At 33.5% G+C, this 21,980-nt stretch overlaps 1 protein-coding gene across 2 annotated transcripts in view; it reads left to right on the top strand.

Moving 5' to 3' along the window:
• The window catches only part of PGR (progesterone receptor), a gene marked incomplete at its 5' end in the record, with an annotated part of 99,537 nt that overhangs the window by 25,866 nt on the left and 51,691 nt on the right, over positions 1-21,980 (top strand). For both annotated transcript variants that reach the window (XM_081064038.1, XM_081064039.1), the window contains one exon: positions 8,064-8,180. In XM_081064038.1, coding sequence (XP_080920164.1) covers positions 8,064-8,180 — 117 coding nt within the window. The remainder of the gene's footprint in view (positions 1-8,063; positions 8,181-21,980) is intronic.

The following is a 21,980-nucleotide window of genomic DNA, read 5'->3' as shown; positions in this document are numbered from 1 at the left end:
ATAGTAAATAAATACTTGTTTTTTGAACTGTCATAATTACTACCTATTAAAAGCATGTATTCTGTGTCATAGTGCTACATGTTTTAGTACACTATTCAACTCTCAAACAACTTTTGAGCTATTTTATAGCTGAGGAAAATGAGGCACCCAAGGTTAAATGATTTATTCAAGTTCTTATAATTAATAGGTGGTAGAATCCTATATAATTTTTCATACAAGATCCAATCAAAAATTATTTCATTTAGTCTGTAGTCTCCTTTAATCTAAAAAGATCTCCCACTATTTTTTGTCTTTTAAGACATTGACATTTTTGAGGAGTCTAGGTCATCTGTTTTATAGAAATTCCCACAATCTGGATTTGTCTGATTTTTGTCCACATAATTAGATTCATATTAAACATTTTGACAGGAATCTTACACAGGCCACTGGTTCTAAAATACTCTAGTCTCACTCTAGCCCTCTTTACATGCTTAAAAATTGTTGAGAGCCTAAAGAGTTTTTGTTTATGTGGATTATATCTAACAATGTTTATCCTATTAGAAATTAAAATATAATTTTTGAAACTTTTTTATTAATTCATTTTTTAAAGCAAACTCATTAGATATTACTTTGCAAAGCCAAAAAAATATTTAATGACAAGAGTGACATTGTTTTACATTTTCATGTCATTTTAATGTCTGCCTTAATAGAATGCAGCTGTGTCTCATACCTTTGTCTACATTCAATGTGTTGCAATATCTTGTTTTGGTTAAAACATATGAAGAAAATGTGTCACACAGATGACTAGCTGGAAAATGGAAGAGTGTTTTAATTGTCTTTTCTGACTTGACAAATGGTGGTCATTTCATTAGGGATTGCAATAGGATAGTATTCCACTATTATTCCTTCTAATTTTATCATCTGTAAATCCTTTTTTTTTTAGTTCTTTTTCTCTTCCAAAAGTAATTTGGTAATCTTAAAACACAATTTACACTGGAAGGCTTCTTAGATTTTTAATTATTTCCCTTTATTTATTAATTTTTAAAGTAATGTGCTCTAGCAACCTCCAGTAGTTTTCAGTGAATGTATTTTGTTTCTTTCTGTCCTTTCCTTTCTACATATTATGAACTTGTGTTTTTTTTATATAATCAATGTGTTTTAATTGCTTAAACTCAATTATTTTTGATATTCAAATTGTCTTATCTTTGGTCAGTGTGTCTCTCAGTAACATCAAGCTCTGTCACAACACAGTATCCCAAAATCAACTTCTACATTTCCGGTCCCAGCCATGTCTCCAAGGAGCCCTGGTTCCTTTTAGATGAAAATATTAGACACAACCATCTGGGTTCTAGCGTTCATTGCTGCTATGGTTGTCTTTGTTTCTGGGTATTTTCAGTGGACAGATGTAGAAAATACTTTTTTAAAAAGTGGGGTAATCATGAATTCATACCAACATTTCTCAACCTCGGCACTGACATTTTGGGCCAGTTAATTCTTTGCTGTGGGGACTGTTCTGTATATTGTAAGACGTTTAGCAGCATCCCCAGTATCTCCTCAGTAGCACCTTCTCAGTTGTGTAAACCAAAATTGTCTCTAAGCATTGTGAAATGTCCCAGAGTGCAGAGAGAAGGAAGGGGGCAAAACTGCCTCTAGTTGAGAACCACTGGTTTACACTTATATTTCTATCAACATTAAAAGATTTTGTAGGGTATCTGATGGACACAGGTCCCATTTGGGAGACCACCTCAGGGATGATGTAGATGCTTGATCAATGTACTGTACACCTGAAGCTGAACAATAATGAATGCCAACTATAATTTTATAGATATAATGTGATGGCTCGGTGCGATGTCGGAGGGATTGTGGAAGGGGGGATGGGGGATATAATGTGAGGGATATAAATGATGAACGTCTATGTATTACCTTGTCTTGTGCACCTGAAACTAATAATAAAAAAAATAATAATCCCTAGTTGTTCTGTCCATTTGTGCACAAATATATATATATATTTAAAATGCCAATATCAGCATAACATCTAATAACTTGCTCTGTGGGCTAGTTCTTCCATCCTCTGTATGAAATTTTAGGCCAATCCTATAAATTTTTAATCAGAACAATCTCATTTTAGTAATCAAAATGCGCAGGCCAACATTATTGTCAAAATTCCAAACTGTCACCTACTTTAAGGTTTCTCCTTTGCCCCCGTGCAGTACTGCTTGGGGCCTGAAGCCTTTCAGGAAGAAAGAACACCATCACCTTCTTCTGTGTTTACCCTGCTCACACTCCCAAGACCCACTAGCAGTGAATGAAGGCACAGGAAGATAGGTCAAAGGGAGGAGCACAGTTAGTTATATATACCGTGCAGGTTCATATATGACTGTCACTGGAGTTCTCGGTTTAGGTGGATGATTGTAGCTGACTCTTTCTCTAGCAAAATACTTCAGTGGGATTCTTGGAGATATTTCACTGGGAAGTTCCAGCTGTTAGTCCTAAAATGCAGGTGATGCCTCTCTTCTCTCTGGTCACTTCTGACTCTGTCTCCAGCCTCTGGACTCCCAGTGGTCAGCCCTACACAGACTCTGTCTGTTGAATCAGGATGTCTTCTGGGCTGTCTTCTTAGGTAGAACAATTTTTTTAAAAGAAAGATGGAAACATTTTATTGACATAAATATTTTTAGAAACATTCTTAAACTAAAGATGTAGAGATTAATGACTTATCACTAAGTAAATGAAACCATATTACTACCACCAACCAGGTCAAAAAAATTAAAAAATTATTAGCTTCCCAGAAGCTCCCTTGCACCCCTTCCATTCACTCCCCAAAAGTAACTAGCATCCCAACTTCTAACATTATAGATGGTTTGACTGTTTTAGAACTTTATATTAAAGGGATCAGTATTTTTCTATGTCCACTTATTTTGTACAGGAATTTGTCCACATTTTTGCATGGGTGAGACATTTATTTTTATTGCTGTATGATAATGCATTGAGTAAACAAAACAGAGTTTGTACATTATGATAGAGATGATTATTTGTGTTTTTTCAGTTTGGGGATATTATGAACACTGCTCTACAAATATTATTATACATTTTTTTTTCCTTTTTGTATATGTGCAAAACAGATGACTTTTGCATTTGATCCTTCCAATACCCTGGGAATTTCACTGGTTCTAGACCAGTACTTGTTACTTGGTGCAGGTTCATATACCATGTGGTAATGCAAATTTACCTCTGTTAAAGGCCAAGATTTTTGTTTGTTTTTCTTTTTAGTCATGGATGATTCTTCTCCCCATCCAAAATTTTAGACAGATTTCTGGCTTCATTGGCAGATCTTGGTAGTCTTTTCTAGCACTATTTTCATCAATAAGAGCCTTTTGAGGTTCTCCATTTTATGCATAGTTCAGTTCCTGCTCCTCTCATCCAGTGTTCTTGAGGTCACACACCCTGCCCTTCGTGAGCTTTAAACCCCAGTTACCACTATATGATGTTGTGAAAGCAGTGCACATAATAAATTACATGAGATATTGAACTCTTGTTTTATAAAATAGGCTGTGTGTTAGGTGATTTTGCCTAAAGTAGGCTAGTGTGTTTTGAGCACGTTTAAGGTAGGCAAAGCTAAGTTATAATGTTTAGTAGCTTAGATGTATTAAATGTATTTTCATCTTAATGATACTTTTAACTTACAATGGGTTTATCAGGATGTAAACCCATCATAAGTTAAGGACCAAAATATTTCATATACCTGTATATGTTTAAATTTATTTAGGACCAATTTTCAATTATTTCATAACAGACTTCCTCTTTCATACATTGTCTATTGTATTCACCTATTGTTGGCTAGGTTACATCTTTAGCAACGTCTTTAGAAAGAGTATATTGAGACCTTATTTCCTGATTTTCTGCATATTTGAAAATGTCTTTCAGTTACCATTAAAGCTCAATAACCTGATTAAGTATAGAATTCTTGGGTGGGGAACGTAATCAATAATGTTGTAAAGATTTTGTAGGGTATCCGATGGACACGTGTCCCATTTGGAAGACCACCTCAGGGATACTGTAGATGCCTGATCACATCTAGAACAGATCCATTAATAACTGTATTTGGGATTTAGGAATATGATAATAATCATAGTAGACATTTAATAAGTACTTGCTATGTGCCAGACTATTCTGAGCTCTTACATGAGCTCATTTAATCTTTTGATGCAAACCCAGGTACTAATATTATCTTCATTTACTTGCCAAAAAGAAAAAAAGGTCACCCAGCTAATAAACAATGAAGTTGAAATATGAACTTAAGCGATATTGCTCCATACTCTTCCTGTCCTACCTCTCAGGTTAATTCAACTAAAATGTCTAGCTGTGTGATCTTAAGTATGTTACTTAAGGTCTTAGTACCTCCGTGATGAGTTACTGTATGCAAATAGCTTGTAACAGTGCCTAGCACATAGTGATTGCCCAATACTTTTCTGCTGCTGTTACTATTATAATATCATGTGGATAGTAAGCTGCAGATCTGAGCTTTGAACAAGCAGTCTGACTTCCTTAACTGCTCTTCAACACCACAGTGTCAACAATTAAGATGACATTTCAATTAAGTGGGGAAAACGGATTATTTGAAAAACAGTGTTAGGACATATTTGATAAAGAATAAATACTTGAATGAATAAGGATTTTATACAACTGTATATACATTCACTTAACACATATTAACAAATGGATGTACTCTAGGTCTGTATAGACAGACTGGGAGAAACAAAAATGAAAATAGTTGCATGATAATGACATTGTAGATATTTTCTATTTTGAATTTGCTTAATTTGTTATAAAATTTCTCTAGTAATATAATTTATTAAGTAAAAATTGGACCAGATAATGCCAAAATTCTTTTTGTATATACTAAGTTTGAGGTACCTACAGAGAGATAGTTGGAAGGTCAGAACTCAGGATCAGATTTTGGAGTCATGGGATAATGATGAAACTACCCCCATAATATATATATATAATATGTAATATATTTTATATATTATATATAATAAATAGGGATATATATATATATATAGGGAATAATATATATTATATATATTATATAAAATAATATATATATATATACATGGGAAAATGATAAAACTACCCCCATAATATGTATATATATATATATATATATATATGTATGTGTGTATATATATATACATATATATATGTATATATATATACACACATATGGTGTAATACAACATGTAATGAATAAGCAAAGAAAGAGGGATTGGCAAAGGAAACTTAAAGGAACTGCTGCAAAGACAGATGAAGAGTCAGAAGAGAGCTGCCCCAAAAAACAAAGCAGGGGGGCAGATGAGGAGAGAAATTGCCAGTGGTGAGTTATACAGAAGGTCAAGAAAGAATCTACAGTATTTGCAATAAAGAAATTTTTGGTGATGTTAATGACTTTTATAAGAAAACCGAATACTTTATTAGCCAAATTACAGTATGCTGAAGAGTAAAGGAAATTAAGTAATTGGAGAGTGCAAATGAAGAGGACTTTTTCAACAATTTAGATGACAAAAAGAGGGATGAAGTCAGGGAGAATTTAGAGTGAGATAATTTTTTTTCTTGATGCTAGAGTTTTTGGAATGGAAAAATTTGAGAAAGGACATCACTGGAGAGGAAGAAACTAAACATTTTAGGAAAGAAAGGGGGAAATTGATGGGGAAGAATTGAAAGCTGGTAGGGAGGAATGGTTTCAGGAACATGAGAGCCCTGGTAAAGGGGCACTCTTTCTCTGAGCTACTGAAGAAGGAAGAGCTATAGTAAGTTATTTATGAAATAGAAATGAGACAAGGCAGTAACACTCCAGCTGTTGGTATTTCAGACTTATTTTTTTTCTGGATACTTACAACCTAGGGGTAGAGAATAGAACAGTATCCTTTCAAACAATAATTACATTTGTTAGCATTGTTTGCTCTCTGTATAGGCTAGAAAATCTTGCTCCCTATTTTCTGTTCTCCCACTGAGAAATCAGTGTAGAGTCTAGAGAAATGATAATAGATATGTAGATAGATAGATAGTGTTTCCCCGCAAATAAGACCTAGCCGAACCATCAGCTCTAATGCATCTTTTGGAGCAAAAATTAATATAAGATCTGGTATTATATTATATTATATTATATTATATTATATTATATTATGTTATATTGTTATATTATACCTGGTCTTATATTATGTAATTAATATAAGATCTGGTATTATATTATATTATATTATATCATACCTGGTCTTATATTATGTAATATAAGACGGGGTCTTATATTAAAATAAGACCGGGTCTTATATTATTTTTTGCTTCAAAAGACACATTAAAACTGATGGTCCGGCTAAGTCTTATTTTCGGGGAAACATGGTAACTACCTTTATTAGCCAGAAAGCCCAAAACCTATGTTTGGCAAAAATGAGTCTGGGTATTTAATGGGACCCACGCCACCTTACAAAACAAGCTAACTGCCAGTTCACCCTTAGAGGAGTGGTCCTGTATCACCTGAAAGAATATTCTTGCATTAACAAATGGGCCATTAAGTTGTTTATTGCTTTGGATTATTCAGCTCTTAAGCACATGCCCCTTGGCTCTATATAACAAGTCCCACCTGCTTTTGGGTGTAGAGATTCACCACCTTGCTGCTGTGGGAGATGCTGCTTCTGTCTGTGAGTTTCCTTAATAAACTGAGTAATGCTGAGACATCAGCTTCTTTCTTCAGTCTCTTGGCATCCTGGGAAAATTTCCCAACAGCGCAGGACTCCTAAATAATAGAATAAACAATATTATGTGAGTAATACATGAACATAAGTTCGTGGAGGAATACCTTTTTAAGAAAAGACCATCTTTGCTTTTCCAGAAAATGCCCAAGTCAGGAACCATTTTGTTGTTAGCTGTCTCATAAACGTGGCCTTTTTGCATTTTGCCATTTGAGTATATCTTTTTCTCCTGCTTGAGTAAGTACAATTTAAGGTACCTCTGTGTTCCTTTACTACAAACTTTAGCCAGAAGAGTGAATTTTAATTTCAACTAATCTAAAATACTTTAGGGAAATTCCATAATCTTTTAATGTTATTTTTCATGCTTAAGAAGTGTAAGTAAGCTGATGATGTAAAAAGATCCACACTCTGTTTTATAGTAGGAATTTATTAGAAAATAAGGCGTGCCACAGAAGTCAATTTTCCAGTTAATATTTACATGTTTAAGCTGATTTTTCCCCATTTTTGTTCAATCTAAATAAGGTCGTTCCATGCCTTATTAAATAGAACACATTTGTGGTTTAGAGAATCATCATTGTTGAATATTAAATTTACATTCCAGACCTTTCAAAGGGTAAAAGTAGTTTCTCCTACACAAAATGACCCCAGTGTCACATGTTTTATCCATATTTCTTCCTTAATTCTTCTATCTTCTTCATTGAGTACTTCTCATTGTTTTTAAATTGTTCGCTCTTTATTATTTCTATTCATCATGTTTTCTAATTTGTGGCCAAAATAAACCAGGCAATACAGTCAGTACAATCAGTGACATTTTTTACATGCTATTTATAATCATTAGACCCTGTAAGTGGGAGTTTTCCAGTAAAATTAAAGATCCAAGTTTTATATAAGGTCTGTTGCAGAGACCTCTAATTCTTTAGTCTGTATCTGTTGTATTGAAGGTTTAGATATTAGAAAGAAAAAGGTTTATAGAGCTTGACTATTTTGTACAAATAATCCTTATCAGCAACATGGAGCTAATCTTGAAATGGCAGAAAGGTCTAAGAGCATTTTGACGCTGACACCAATAAGAAAATACACAGAAATCTTGCACAGAAGATTTTTAAAGGAGCCCTGGAATTGATTTCTAAACTGTGTTCACCTCAGGTAAGCTCCAGAAGACACAGGTAAAGTACTGAGCAGGTTTGGAGCATCACCAACATTCAGTTATGCCAAGCAAGAGGCTGACTGAGAGCCATGCACTTGCTGACGTGCCCCTATCCTCTTTTTCAGTGTCATTGCATAAAATTTCCAGTGGTCTTTAGATAGTGTAAATAATTTTTACTTTTTAATTTTTAGGGCAGCATAATTATTTATGTGCTGGAAGAAACGACTGCATCGTTGATAAAATCCGCAGAAAAAACTGCCCAGCATGTCGCCTTCGAAAGTGCTGTCAGGCTGGCATGGTCCTTGGAGGTAATGATGATGTTTTACTGATATTTAAGCTATAAAACAGAGGGTCAGAAAATCCTAGTTTTCTCATTCATCTTTGTTCTTGCTTTGATTTTTCTGCCTTGATTATTGGTGCCTGAATGAAGCAACCAATACTATCCAATTAACTTTATAGAGTCCCAGCATGTTAAGGTCTGTTATGAGAAGTAGTACAGCTCCCTTTGTCTATGCTTATATTGCCTGTAAGAATATGTTATGGGAATTTCACCAACATTTCATTAAGGGACATGGGTTGGAGTCTTGGTCTGCACACACTGCCTCTGTGGCCATAAGACACCAACCCATTCTGGGCATCAGTTTCCTTGTCTGTAACGTGAGAGCACTGAAGTCTCTTACAGATCAAAAACTGATCTGTGAACTGGTCAAATACATATTCTCCATCCATTTCACTCTCCATGGATTATTCCCTTCCTACTTTCCTCCCTTGTTCTCCCTTGTTCTCTTTAGATAACTGTATATTGAGACGTTACATTTACCAAGTACTATTTTAAGTTCTCGAAGTATAGCAGAAAACAAAATGGACCAAATTCCTGCCCTTGTGGAGCTTGCATTCTAGGGGTGGAGCAATAATTATGTATGTCAAAGGATAAATGCTGTGAAAAGTATTAAGCGGGGTGAGTTAATAGGGATATCAAGGAGGGAACCACTCCTGAACACTTTATTCTGATTAATATTTTCATTTTACTTAGCTATTTCCTAAGCAATAATATCTCTGAAATCTGAGTTTTACGTGGTAGTTATAATTTTTTGAAAACACATTTCAAAAATTTATAACTATTTAAATATATGTATATTCTATATTCCACCTAAGAACAGCTAAGGTACCGTAAATGGTTTGTGTTACCTTCTGGGAAAGTGTATTAGACCAATGTTTTTAGAGTGCCCACCTGTTAATCACCCTGCTTAGCTCTGTCCTTGCTGCCCTGAAGTATGTTACACTCTAATCCCTGATGAAATAATTAACAAACAGAAGAGTAAGTGACTTAAGAGAGGTACCAGACATTGCTAGCAAATAGAGAAAAGGAAAGAATTAATTCTATCCCAGGCAGCTGGCAAAAGTTTCAGAGAGTAGGCTCTCAAAGAATGAATAGAAACTTTATAAGTGACAGGGAGAAAGATATGTACATTGAAAAAATTGTGTATCTGGAAAAATATGCCACATTCCCGTGATGACTTTTCTGAAAAGTCATTTATTTACTGGGAACAGCAAGAAATGAAGTTTGAAAGTTACATTGGGGCAGCTGGGATCCAGAGTTTGAGCTCTGTTCTGTAGGCAATGGAATCAATGATGTTTCTAACAAACCACCATGGACTATTCATGGAATAGAGACGAAATATCTAATTGTAGCATATGGGGCCTTTCCTTATCTAGCAGCTGCTCTCTCTTCTTCTGGGCCCTTCTCCCACCAATCCTTTGGGAACCCTCCACTCCTTTCACTTGTGTTTGCATGTTTTACTTTGGCCTGCACCATTCTCCATTCACTCCTTTTGAACTCTTACTTATCTTTCATACTAAGTTCTAGTGTGGTATATATGTACGTGTGTGTGTGAGTGCATACTGGGGGTTCCCCAAAAATGTATACACATGACTTGTATTCACCTTTTGTTATTGGTATATATTATTACAATTTTAATACATTTTTCCTTTTTAAAATGTATATATATATATATATAATGTAAATATTTATATATAAAATGTAAAATGTATATATATATATATATATATATATATATATATATATATATATATGGTGAGTGTGTGTGTAACCCGCCCATCTTCCCAGTCCCTGCAGGGGCAGGGATTTGTGGGGACACAGTTTAATGTAGTGTTTTTCATATTTGGGGAGGTTGAAAGCCCTGAGCCAGCCTGGATTGGACCTTGTCCTGATTGTACTAACTTCAGCGTGTCTACTCTTAAAATGGAAGATTGACCAAATTGATCAAAGTGGGAGTGATGAGACTGAGCCACCCAGCCCCAATCCCAGCCCATATGAGGCACTGTGAATTCATTCTCCTTGTCCATTGTTTCTTATATACCCTTACTGTAGTAGTTAACTTCACTGTTTTATAACTGTTTTATTACTAGTATCCCATTCATGGATTTTCTCCATATCCAAGATTTTTAGTTGTTTGCAAGTAGGAATTTCATTTTAGTGTTTTCAGCACCAAAGTACTTGTTTACGTGTTCAATACATATTTGTGACTGTTATTTTGAAGTCATTTGAAATGTAGGTCTCTGCATTCTTGAACATAATGTTCATCTGTAGTCACAGAAAGAGTGTTTGGAGGAGGAAAAGGGAATGTGGTCTAACGTAGTGCTTTCTATTTTGAGGAAGGGTGCTAGCCTTTGAGGCAGTCTTCCATTCCCTGATTACATTTACTTTAATCATTTACTATTATAATAGAAAAGTGATTAAAATAACAGAGTATTATAAAAATGGTGACATGCCCAGTGACTAAGAAACTGGGTGCATTTAGAGGAGAGACTTGGGTTCCAGCTAGCAACAAGACAGATGCTCAGTGAAACACAGAGTAACAAGAATAAAAGAGCTTCAGAGAAGACTCAACTGGGATGAAAGGGAAGGATTCTGTTCCAGGAGTATGGACTAAAGTAGTTTCAGAGCAGAATTGGCAGCAAGACCACGTTGGTGCAAAGCTGTTGTAATTGACTTCAGTTTTCTTATATTTCTTCTGCGTAAGGGCCAAATTGGTTACATTATAGGGCAAAGTTTCATTCAGAGTGAAATAGCTCCAGCCTCAGAGATTAGAATGAGAAATAGGCAGAAATATGAACAGACAGTTATTATTGTCCAGGCATATTGTTCTTAATTTTGTGTTCCCATCACTTCTGCAAGCTTCCCTGTTGCCATCCTATGCCCCAGTTCTCCTGAAATCTTAGGAGATTTTTCTCCCCGTGCATAATTTACTTCAGTCAGTGAACTACCTTTCATGGATTGTGACCATAAAAGTTATCATCCCAACAAGTGCACCGCTGAGAATGAAATGGGGCACAATGAATAATTACAACTGGGATAACAGATGTAAACCAACACGGTTCCAGGCTAACTGTGCCATAGGGCAAATACCCCTTTTTTCCAATTAAAAGATACAAATGTGTTCTGGCCAAAATGAATACATACATTTCTGGGGATCTTCATGAACTAGTCAAATGTTTACTTACATAATATTTAACACATTAATTTACTTTAAAACAAATATTTAAGTCACATTCAAAGATCTATTGATTTAGGAGTACTGCATTTCTACTCTCACATTTCATGAACAATTTTATTCAAACTAATTTTACAGACTGTTAGCAGCAGGATCTTTGACAGTAGAGCCACTTTTAATTAAAATTTGTTGGGGTGACAATGGTTGGTAAAATTATGTATGTTTCAAGTGTACAATTCTGTAATACATCATCTATATATCATGTTGTATATTTACCACCCAGAGTCATTTCTCCTTCTATCACCATATTTGATCCTCTTTACCCTCTTCTATCCCCCTCCTCCCTTACCCTCTGTTAACCATTGCACTATTGTCTATGTCTATGAAAGTTTGTTTCTTTATTTGTTTGTCTTGCTCCTTTGTTGCTTTCAGTTTTATATCCCACATATCAGTGAAGTCGTATAGTTCCCGACTTTTTCTGTCTGACTTATTTCACGTAGCATAATCATCTCAAGATCCACCCATGTTGTTGCAAGTGGCACTATTTCATCTTTTCTCATGGCAGAGTTCTATTTCATTGTATATATTTATGTATATATACCACATCTTCTTTATCCAGTCATTTATCGAAGAACACATTGGTTGTTTCCATGTCTTGGCCACCGTAAATAAAAAGGAACCCTCATACACTGTTGGTGGGAATGCAGACTGGTGCTGCTGCTATGGAAGGCAGTGTGGAGGTTCCTCAAAAAATTAAAAATAGAATTACCATATGACCCAGCAATCCCTCTCCTGGTATATACCCCCAAATCCTGAAAACATTTATCTGTAAGGATATATGTGCTCTGGTGTTCATTAGAGGCACATGTTAAGTCAGCTAGTTGTTCTTTAGAGTTTATCACTTTATCTAAAATGTTTGATACGTAGCACTCTTTGAATCCATGTATAGTATTGTAATTGAAAATCTATCTTGAGCCAAATATACCCATTCACATAGTATAAAGTTTTAATATTTGTCATGTAAGTGTTTTTCTTTTTCATGATTCCTCATAATATAACAACTTGCTGCATTATTCAATTAGGAAATATATCAACCCTACCAAAAATATTTAAAAAATAAATAAACACCTATGTCTCTATCACTCAAATTTAATATCATATTATTTTCCATATTTTCTTCATTTTTGTTGTATTTTATAGTGAATAAGATATTAAAGATATTTTGAAGCTTCTGGTATGTTTTTTTCTGAACCCATTAGACTCATTGCTTCCTCACAGATCACTATCCTGAGTTATTGTTCAACATCTTCATACTTAGCAACTCATGTGTATGAATGCTTAAGTAATACAATATTATTTTGAATATTTTAAAACTTTATATAAATAGTATCACACTGTACATCTTCAATTTGTTTTTTTCACTCAATCTTGTGGGTTTTTTTTTTATATTTGTTCATATTTATACATGTAAGTAGGGTTTCATGTTAACTTCTTTGATAGATTTTATGAACATTCCACAGCGCTTTTTCTTTCTTGTGTTAATGGATATTTCTTTCTTTTTTTTTTTTTTTTTTTGTAATTCTGGAATGTGCTGCAATAAACATCATTGTACCTGTATTTTTTTGCATATGTTTGAGAAGTTCTCTAGGCTGTATATACTAGAAGGGGAATTTCTGGTTCACTAAGATTTTTATCTCCAACCTTGCTAAATGTTATCTAATCCCCAAATCACTCTCAAAAGTGTTTGCTGCCACAAGTGTATAGAGTTCTTGTTACTACACATCCTCACCTATACTTGGTATTTCAGACTTTTTAATTTTTCTAATTTTATGGGCATAAATTTGGTATCTAATTTTGGTTTTATTTGTATGTCCTTGATGAGTGATGAGGGAAAATATTGCTTCACATATTTATTTGCCATTTATATTTCTTCCATGAATTGGCTGTTCATATCCATTGGCCATTTTCAACTGGGTTGTCCTTTTCTTATGATTCATAGAACTTAACTATATACTCTATACAGATTCTTTGTTAGTTACATGCAGTCTATGTCTTGACATTTTACTGTTAGAGATGTGTTTTTTTCTAATTTTTATTTAATCAGATGTATCAATAGTCTCCCTTTATATCCTTTTCTACCCTGAAATCATACAAATAATCTACTAAATCTTAAAATCTTAAAAGTTTGTTTTTCTACATTCATGTCCTTAATTTATATGCAAGTATTATTTTGTTTAACGTAGAGAATCAAGAATGAATAGAACTTGATTTTATTTTTCATATGGATAACCAGTTGCCACAGCACATTTATTGGCACAATAGTCTTAAAAATTTTTTTATAGTGCACTCCTATATAAGTAAAAATGTTCTGAGTTTTCATCCTCAATAAAGGTCTATTTACAAATAAATGATATATATTCACTACTATCGGATTATACTATATGTTGTTATGCTTAATTTCTTTTTATTTCCTTACTAAAAATATAAATAATAACTGTAGTATTTTTCTAACAATAATTACAAATTCCACTGGAATGTATAGTGCCATCTCTGTTATATGTCAAATTTCTATATGTGTTTGCTCCTCTTCCTGGTTTTTCTGTTCTCTATTGTATACCCTTGAACTATTAAGACACTGTTGGAAATAATATATTTTATACAACTTGGTACCTGGTAGAATAATTCTCCCTAAGTTACACGTCTTCAAAAGTATTGGCTTTTCTTGACTCTCTGAATTATTCTTTTAAAGTCATACTTAAAAGGTTTATTCACCATGGTATCTAACACTTAAAACCATGAGTTATTACCCCTGGGAATTAGGTATATGGATATCAAATTTCTTTGCCTCATTTTTATTTTCTATCAGATAGTCTCTACAAACCTTCCAAACAACCACTGACTGAAGTTATTTCAGGTTAATTTGTCTTCCCCTAAAACATATTGTTCAAAATAAGTTAGAGAGTTTCATAATAGATGGTGCATAGAGACTAGTATATAATGCAGTATCTTCTTTTCTGAAGCTTAGTTCTGGGATTTAAAAACTCTTACTGTATTTGAGTCATATAGAAAAGAAAAAATGATTCAATTCCAATGTTAACTTGCAACCAGGATCACAAGCTGAGAAATATGATAATGGTGCATTTATTTCACAAGTAGATTTGCACAGAGGTTTATTAGAAAGAAACTGGCAACACACTCTCGTATGTCATAGTCCTGATATTGTTCTCCCTAGGAAAGTCAGTGGCAAAAGTCTGGAGAATCCAATTCTGGTAAACCAGGAAGAAGGTAGTCAGTTCATAGGATTAGATTTGAATTGCTAGTCCGGTATTACATTTCTGGAATAAGAGGGGTGAGTATGCTTATGGTCTGTGGAGAATGAGAGCTTTCTTTGGAATGATAATCAGTGTTGCTCATGATTGGACTCTTCCATAATTAGAAGAGTTTCACTGTAGTAATAATTTCCTACACATTACTGAAAATGGAGCCCATGTCCCCACCCTCCCTTTCTTCCTTCTTGTTTCTCCTTGAGATTTCTCATTTCTAATATAGAGACCATTTGAATAACAAAAGATGAAACAAGAAAGAACATTGAAAAATTTTTAAAAGACTTAATAAAATATATGATAGACTATTAGAGGTCGGAACTATCGATGCTTTTGACATGTCATGACAGATTTAGCAGGTTGTTCATATCGGCTTCAATGGCTATGATTTGATTATAAGAGTTATGTTTGAGTTTTTGGTCTCTTAGTTGCATATGATTCTTGTTTTAAATTAATCACTTCCCTTACCTTCAAAAGGTCACAGTGAACTTTTGCATTTTGTTCATTGCTGTACAGTACTGAGTAGGGAAGTTTGTTACACCATGACAGATACTAACATATCTTCTTATTTAGGTGTTCTGCTTAACTTCATTCCTTTAGAAAAACATTTTTGTGTAATGACTCACAAAAAAATTCTGAAATGAATACAGATCTGTATTTTGCATTTGTGATAAAAATGCTAAACTATTATAAAGGTAATTAGCTCTTTCAAAAATATGTAGCTTTCTACATAAAGGAATGATTAAATGCATAGTTATGTTTGCTGACTTTTTTTAAAGCTGGAGACTATTTTTATAGGGTTGTTATTTATTTCGTTTTATTTTATTTTGGTACAGAGCTTTATCCTCAAATTGTAAAAGATTATGTTAGAAAGCCAGTTTCTCTCTTACCTCCTCCTACATCTAGATTCACCCCCACTTCTCTTGGCAAAGAGAATAACTTTCTGGGCTACAGAGTATGGGTTGTGTAGTAAGGTTTTTTGTGTTTTGTTTTGTTTCTCCTCCTACAGTTGAAGCCAACAAAGCCTCAATTCCTTTTTTGAAGAATTCCAAAATTCCTGAATTTGAGACACTGAACAGTACCTTTTTTGGAGTATAGAAGCTTAGTCTTTCTTAGCCTTTCTCTGCCTTTAATTACTATAAAACCTGAAATTAACTGCTCTCTCTTTAATGCAGGAATTTCTGTAGGTAATGCCTGCCACCTACCTCTGTAAACCTCTCATGGTCTCATTTTTAGGAGCATTTACGTTTCTATCCTCTGAATTAGCAGCCCGTCTCCACCCCAAGAAGTACCTCTCACACTGCTCCCGCAGTTCCCTTCATTGAAGCCTGCAACCAAATGATGTCTCTGGTCACTGATTGTTCACCCTAAATACCATCCCACATACCCTAAATAAGGATATTCCTTAGAGTATTCATTCTTACTTCTTTGCTTAAAGTTTTTGGGGTTTTTTTTTGCGGGGGTGGGATGGGAGGAGGCATTGTAGGGACTGTTTTAATGGCTGCTAGAACTGTTCAACAGTATATACAAGCATCTACTATTTTCTACACAGTAAAAAGTCAGGATTGAGGGGTACAAATGTTCTCCTCCATTTACAGTCTGACTTTATTTGAATAATTGAGACATTCACTCCTTTAAAAAAAGTCAACTCTAGTAGAGATTTTTGGCAAATACTATTTTAATTATATATTTTGTATTATCTAGCATATGTGTTTGTTTTGTTTTGTTTTGTTTTGTTTTGTTTTGAAGTGTAGATACAGGCATACTGTTTAATCTAGGAAGTGGAGGTGGATCTTGAAGAAGGAAAAGCAAGCTAAATCAGTTCTGTAGGGGTTGTTAGAACATGGTCCCAAGGGACTGATCTCAGCAACATCATCCCCTTGTTAATCCAAAGTAATAACATATCTAGACATGATTCCTTACAGCTACTGTTGGGATTATTGCTGTAAATCACCCAAACTACAGTGATGCTTATTATGACCTTTATAATGTCAAAGGATTTGCACCATTCCTTAACTGCCTGCTGACCTTTACCCTGTTTCCTCATCTGATTTACAGAAAGCCTCCAGATGACATAAAACTTACATTCTAATATCCTACATAATATTCTTCCTTTGCTTCTGTGCAACAGGTCCAGCATTATCACACTTCAAGTCTTCCATTCAATATAAAATATTTTTTTCCAGAAATAAAAACAAATAGCAGAAAGGGATGCTATGGCAAAGTAAACAGCACTCATTTCAGAACACGATCCACAATTGGTAATCATGATTTCATTCAGTCTAATAGACTTACCTACATGTTTGCTTTAATTTTTTTTCATTTCAACCCTTCATTTGGTTTCCTTATTTTAAAATACATTTTTTATAAATTCCTCTGGCAATTTTTTAATGATAAACTCATTTTTTCCACTGAAAATACCTTTTTTTCAACCTATTTTTTTAATAATTATTTTGCTGATTATAAAATTTTAGACTGACTTTTTTTTCCTTTATACCTTAATAATGTTAGTCTACTATCTTGTGGCTTTCTTCCTTTTTTTTTTTTTTTTTTTTTTTTTTTTTTGAGAATGCTTCTGTAGGTCTAAGTTATTTTAGGCAACATTTTCTCTACTTGTATAAAATGTTTTTGTACTTGGTTCCCCAATTTCAATAAATGTAACCACTTATAAATTTTATTGTATTTGTTCTACTTGGAATCATCATGACTTCTAAATCTGAGAGTGTCTTTCATTAATACCAGGAGAATCAAAATTATCCCAGTATTATTCAAATATTGCTTCCCTCCTTATTGCCTCTTTCTATATCCAGAACACTTATGAGACATATATTAGACTAGCCCATTTATCTTCCATCTATTCCATCTATTAATCCTATTTACCCATCTCATTACCTGTCTGTGCTATATTCTGTGAAATTTAGTCAGTTCTGTTTTCCAGTTCACTATTTTTTCCTTTGGGTGATGTTATATATATTTTTAAGACATTCTACTTGGTGTTTCTATAAATTTGTCTGTTTCTTTTACTAGCTTTTCCTTCCTTTTGTTTTCATTATTTATCATATATCTTTAATAATTATAAACACACTTTAAACATGCCTATTGCAAATGTTGTATTCAATAATTCCAAAGCCACACAACTGAGGATCTAGTTTTGCCGTTGTAGTGTGGTGGTAAAAATTTTTTTTTAAATAAGCTTCGTTTATAAAGCTTCATAATGATTATAATGTAAAATATTCCCTTATGCAAATCTCAGGAACCAATGGTTTAACAACTGGCTTTCAAAATTTCTGAATGTTTAATAAGTTTTCACAAGTCAGTATGAGCCAAGTCCAGCACACTGTTTATTATTTTTGCTCGTTTCTACTTCTCACTCATTGTGTACTTTGTAATTTTGGATTATAAACTCATGTTTGTCAGAGTTTAACTGTTTTTTTTGTTTTGTTTTTTTTTTAAATTTGAGTGGCTTTAATTGAGGGAGTTTCACTCCAGAGAGAATTTTCATTTTATTCCTCCAGGGATTTAGGGATTTCATCAGCAAAAAATCACTTTTCATATTTACTTCTTGCCTTTAGGTTTCTACTTTACAGGTAGAATAATTTCAAGCTGTAAATCTGAGTGATGGAGACCTAAGATTAAGAATGATCATAGAAGACATTTTCTGATACCGAACCAAGGATGAAACAGGCATGCTTCCTTATAATGTCCCTTTGTCAGTGGATAGAAATGTTCTTCATTTTGGATTCCTTGAAAATTGCTGACTTTTTGAGGAGCTTAGATATACATTGAAGAAGGTGTTGGTTATGTTTTATTCATTACTTTTAGGTGTTCTGGAGAAGGAGATTTATAAGTTACCTAATCCACATTGCAAGTAAGGAAAGATTATATAGAATTTTGTGCCAATTTTAATCAAATACATTAACTCCACCTTAAAAACTTAAATGTTGTCAGTAGTTAGAAAAAGTTTTCAAAACACCTCTATAGGAGATGGTATAGCATTGTAATAAAGAGTAAGAGTATAGAGTCAGAACAAGTAGGGTTTGATTTCAACATCTCCACTAATAGTTGTGGATCCTTAGGCATATATCTTAACCTTTATACGTCTCTATTTGTTTTTCTGTTAAAGTCATGTTATGAAAGTTATGATGAGGGTAAAAGAGATGAAACATCTAAAGCATATAGTACAGTGCCTGGCATATAAAAAGGTTTAGTAAGTGGTGGCTTAAAGTATCTTTTATATCTTGATGCCATTTATGCAAACAGAATCATTGGCAAATAAAGGTTTAACTTTAATGTAAAACATACTCTTGAATCTTCCATTTTTTATTATTTGTAGGAATCAGTGAAAAATAAATGCAGATATCTTAAAATTGAAATTAATTTACAGAATTATAGCTAGTAGAAGTATTTAATTAACATAATTATTGAATATTATTATTGTAAATATTTATGTTTTCAAACCATGGGAACATAATCTGAAAGAAAATGTGTATATTTTCACAAAGCGGAACAATTTTCTAAATGTTAGAAAATATTTCTCAGTTGAAATTTTTTGATTTCTTTTTTCCCTGCTAGAGAAGAATGTCTTGTTTATGTTTTTATAAATGCTTTGATAAGTTGTTTGGGATAGAGCCTATTACCCCAAGAGCATACAAAAGATATTTACTAATTTGACCTACCAAAAGCAAAAAGGAGGCTCTGTGTTCCTTAGGATGGAATGGGGAAAGTAGGAGATGTGAGGTGAAAAGTGAAGTAAGAGTGAGATACTTACTCTATGTACTATGTCCCTTGGCCTCTCAAATCATCACCAAAATTCTATTATAGCATGGAAAATGTGTGGTATTGGTCCCTTCCCCTACAAATCTGTATACAATGCCAATGTCTTTAGGCATATAATATAACTAAGAAGAACTCTGAGATTCTAGTATTTTCCTTTGTTGATGACCTGCTTCTTTGGCTCGAATGCATTTCTTAATCCTTGAATTTCAGTAACCTCATCAAGATTTAGCTCTATCTTATTAATTTTTCTTGAAACAGAAAAAGTCCTGTTTGATCTGAAAATGTAAATCTCCTTATAAATTAGCAAAGTAGTCTCTTAATATTACCTTCAAAAATTTTTTTCTATTTAATGTTTTCTTTCCCTTTTTCATTGTCCCCAATAATAACCTGTATGTTAGCTCTCTATTATCTGTCTTCTGCACCTGTCTTCTTTTCTGTACTCACTTTGAGTTCTTTTATACTTCCATTGGTGATTTTTCTCAAAATTTTCAAGTCTGAACTTCATGTCACTGGCTTAGTTTTTACACTTGCAGTTCTGTTTTTATTCTTCTAATAAGGTTTTCAAATCTGTAATGGCTCTTTTTCTTCATTTAAAAAATATTTTTTCTCAGCCATCTCTCCTTTTATGTTTTGTAATTTATTTTAGCTTTATTTGATGTTGTGTTTTTCTTCTTTGCTTTCTTGAAACTTAGATGCCACATTATTTTTGAAAAACAATGAAAGGATTGCTTAAGTCCATTTCCTACAAACATTCTTCCTCCAGCTTGTATTTTACATTCCCTTTTTTATCATTTCTAAAATCTTCCGCTTAAATTCCATACAATATGCCTGTTACTTATTACACATTCAAGTATGTATAATTCTACCTTGGCCTACTATTTGACCTAGTAATTGTTAGCTGGGTCCCGCTTGCCTTCCTTCCTGGTTTGATTATTCCCTTATCATTTGAGCTAAAAGACTTGAAATCTCAGCTATATCATTTGGTATGAAAGAGAAGGAAACAATGGTTGGGGACATTAATGTAGCTTTGGTTGAAAGCTTTCAGCAGCTGAAGTTTTTAGGCATATGTGAACCCCAAACATTCTACAACGAAAAATGCTACAACCTCTGACCTAGATGGTGTATTTTTCTAAAGGAAAACTTCCCTTATATTTCCTCCCAGTTTTCAGGGAATAGAAGTTATATGACAGGAGACCAGATTATTATTGGAGCCCTAGTGGTAAACAGGGTTTTGTTACTAAGCAATTTTGACTTTATTAAAACTTGAATATTATTACTATATACAAGATGCTGTGCTCTCATGAAGGAACTTGCAGAAATAATACATAACATAAAATACTGTCGCCTGATTGAACATGATAAATGCTAAATAATGAAAACAGAGCAGTATAAAAGGTGTTAGGGATTAGTATACATTTATCTCTGCTCAGTCAAATATAATCAGTAACTCTAGAAGTAATTTCTGATTTCCCATTGCTTCTCTATACTCTACATCTTGTCTGGGTTGCCCCTCAAGTGTAGAAAATCAGGTCATGGGGCAAAAATAATTATGTGACTATATGGTGCTCATTTAGCTGTCTTTTGCCATTCTATTATGAGAGTGGGCCTAAGGACTTACATTCTCTGTTTTCCCTGCGTCCTTCATATGCCCGAAGTGAAAGGTCTCTTACCCACCACTTTTAACATACATTAAGACACTATATGGATTTTGTATATGTTTCTGGGTTCTGTATTCTAGTCTGTTGATCTATATGTCCATTCCACACTAACATTAATACAATACCATCATGTTTGGATATGGTAGTATTATTACAAATCAATTTTAAAATATAGCATGCCATATGTTAAAATGATAGTTGCTCTTTTAACAAAATTATCTTGGCTATTCTCATACACCTCCTCAATGAACAATAAAGGCAGCATTTCCAGTTCTAAAACATATTGGATTCTGATTGAAACAGATAAAATTTATGTGTTACTTTTGGGTGGAGTGACACATTACGGTTTCCAGTTCAGAAACATGTCTTCATTAACTCACGGGTTTGTTTGGTATTCTAAATTTTTAAAAATTTTAAATTTATGTTGCAATGATTTTTTAAATTAGTTTCAGGTGTACAATACAACATAGTGATTAGACATTTGTATACCTCACAAAGTGATAACCCCAATAAGTCTGTTACCCATCTGACACTATACATAGTTATTACAGTATTATTGACTATATTCCCTTTGCTGTACTTGACATCCCCATGACTTTTTTTTTATTAGTTTCAGGTGTACTAAGCAATGTAATAGTTAGACATTTACACCCCTCACAAAGTGATAACTCCCCACCCCCAAGCTACTACCCCTACGATATCTTATATAGCTGTTACAATACCATTGACTATCTTTCTTATGCTATACTCCACCTCCCGTTGCTATATGTATATATTTGTTGTTGAAAATATATATATTTGTGTATATATACGTTATGTATGTATATATTTGACAT

Source organism: Rhinolophus hipposideros (genome assembly GCF_964194185.1).
Source record: "Rhinolophus hipposideros genome assembly, chromosome: 10".
NCBI lineage: Eukaryota > Metazoa > Chordata > Mammalia > Chiroptera > Rhinolophidae > Rhinolophus > Rhinolophus hipposideros.
The sequence above is the reverse complement of the archived record's forward strand: the minus strand, read 5'-3'. Positions and strand labels throughout refer to the sequence as shown.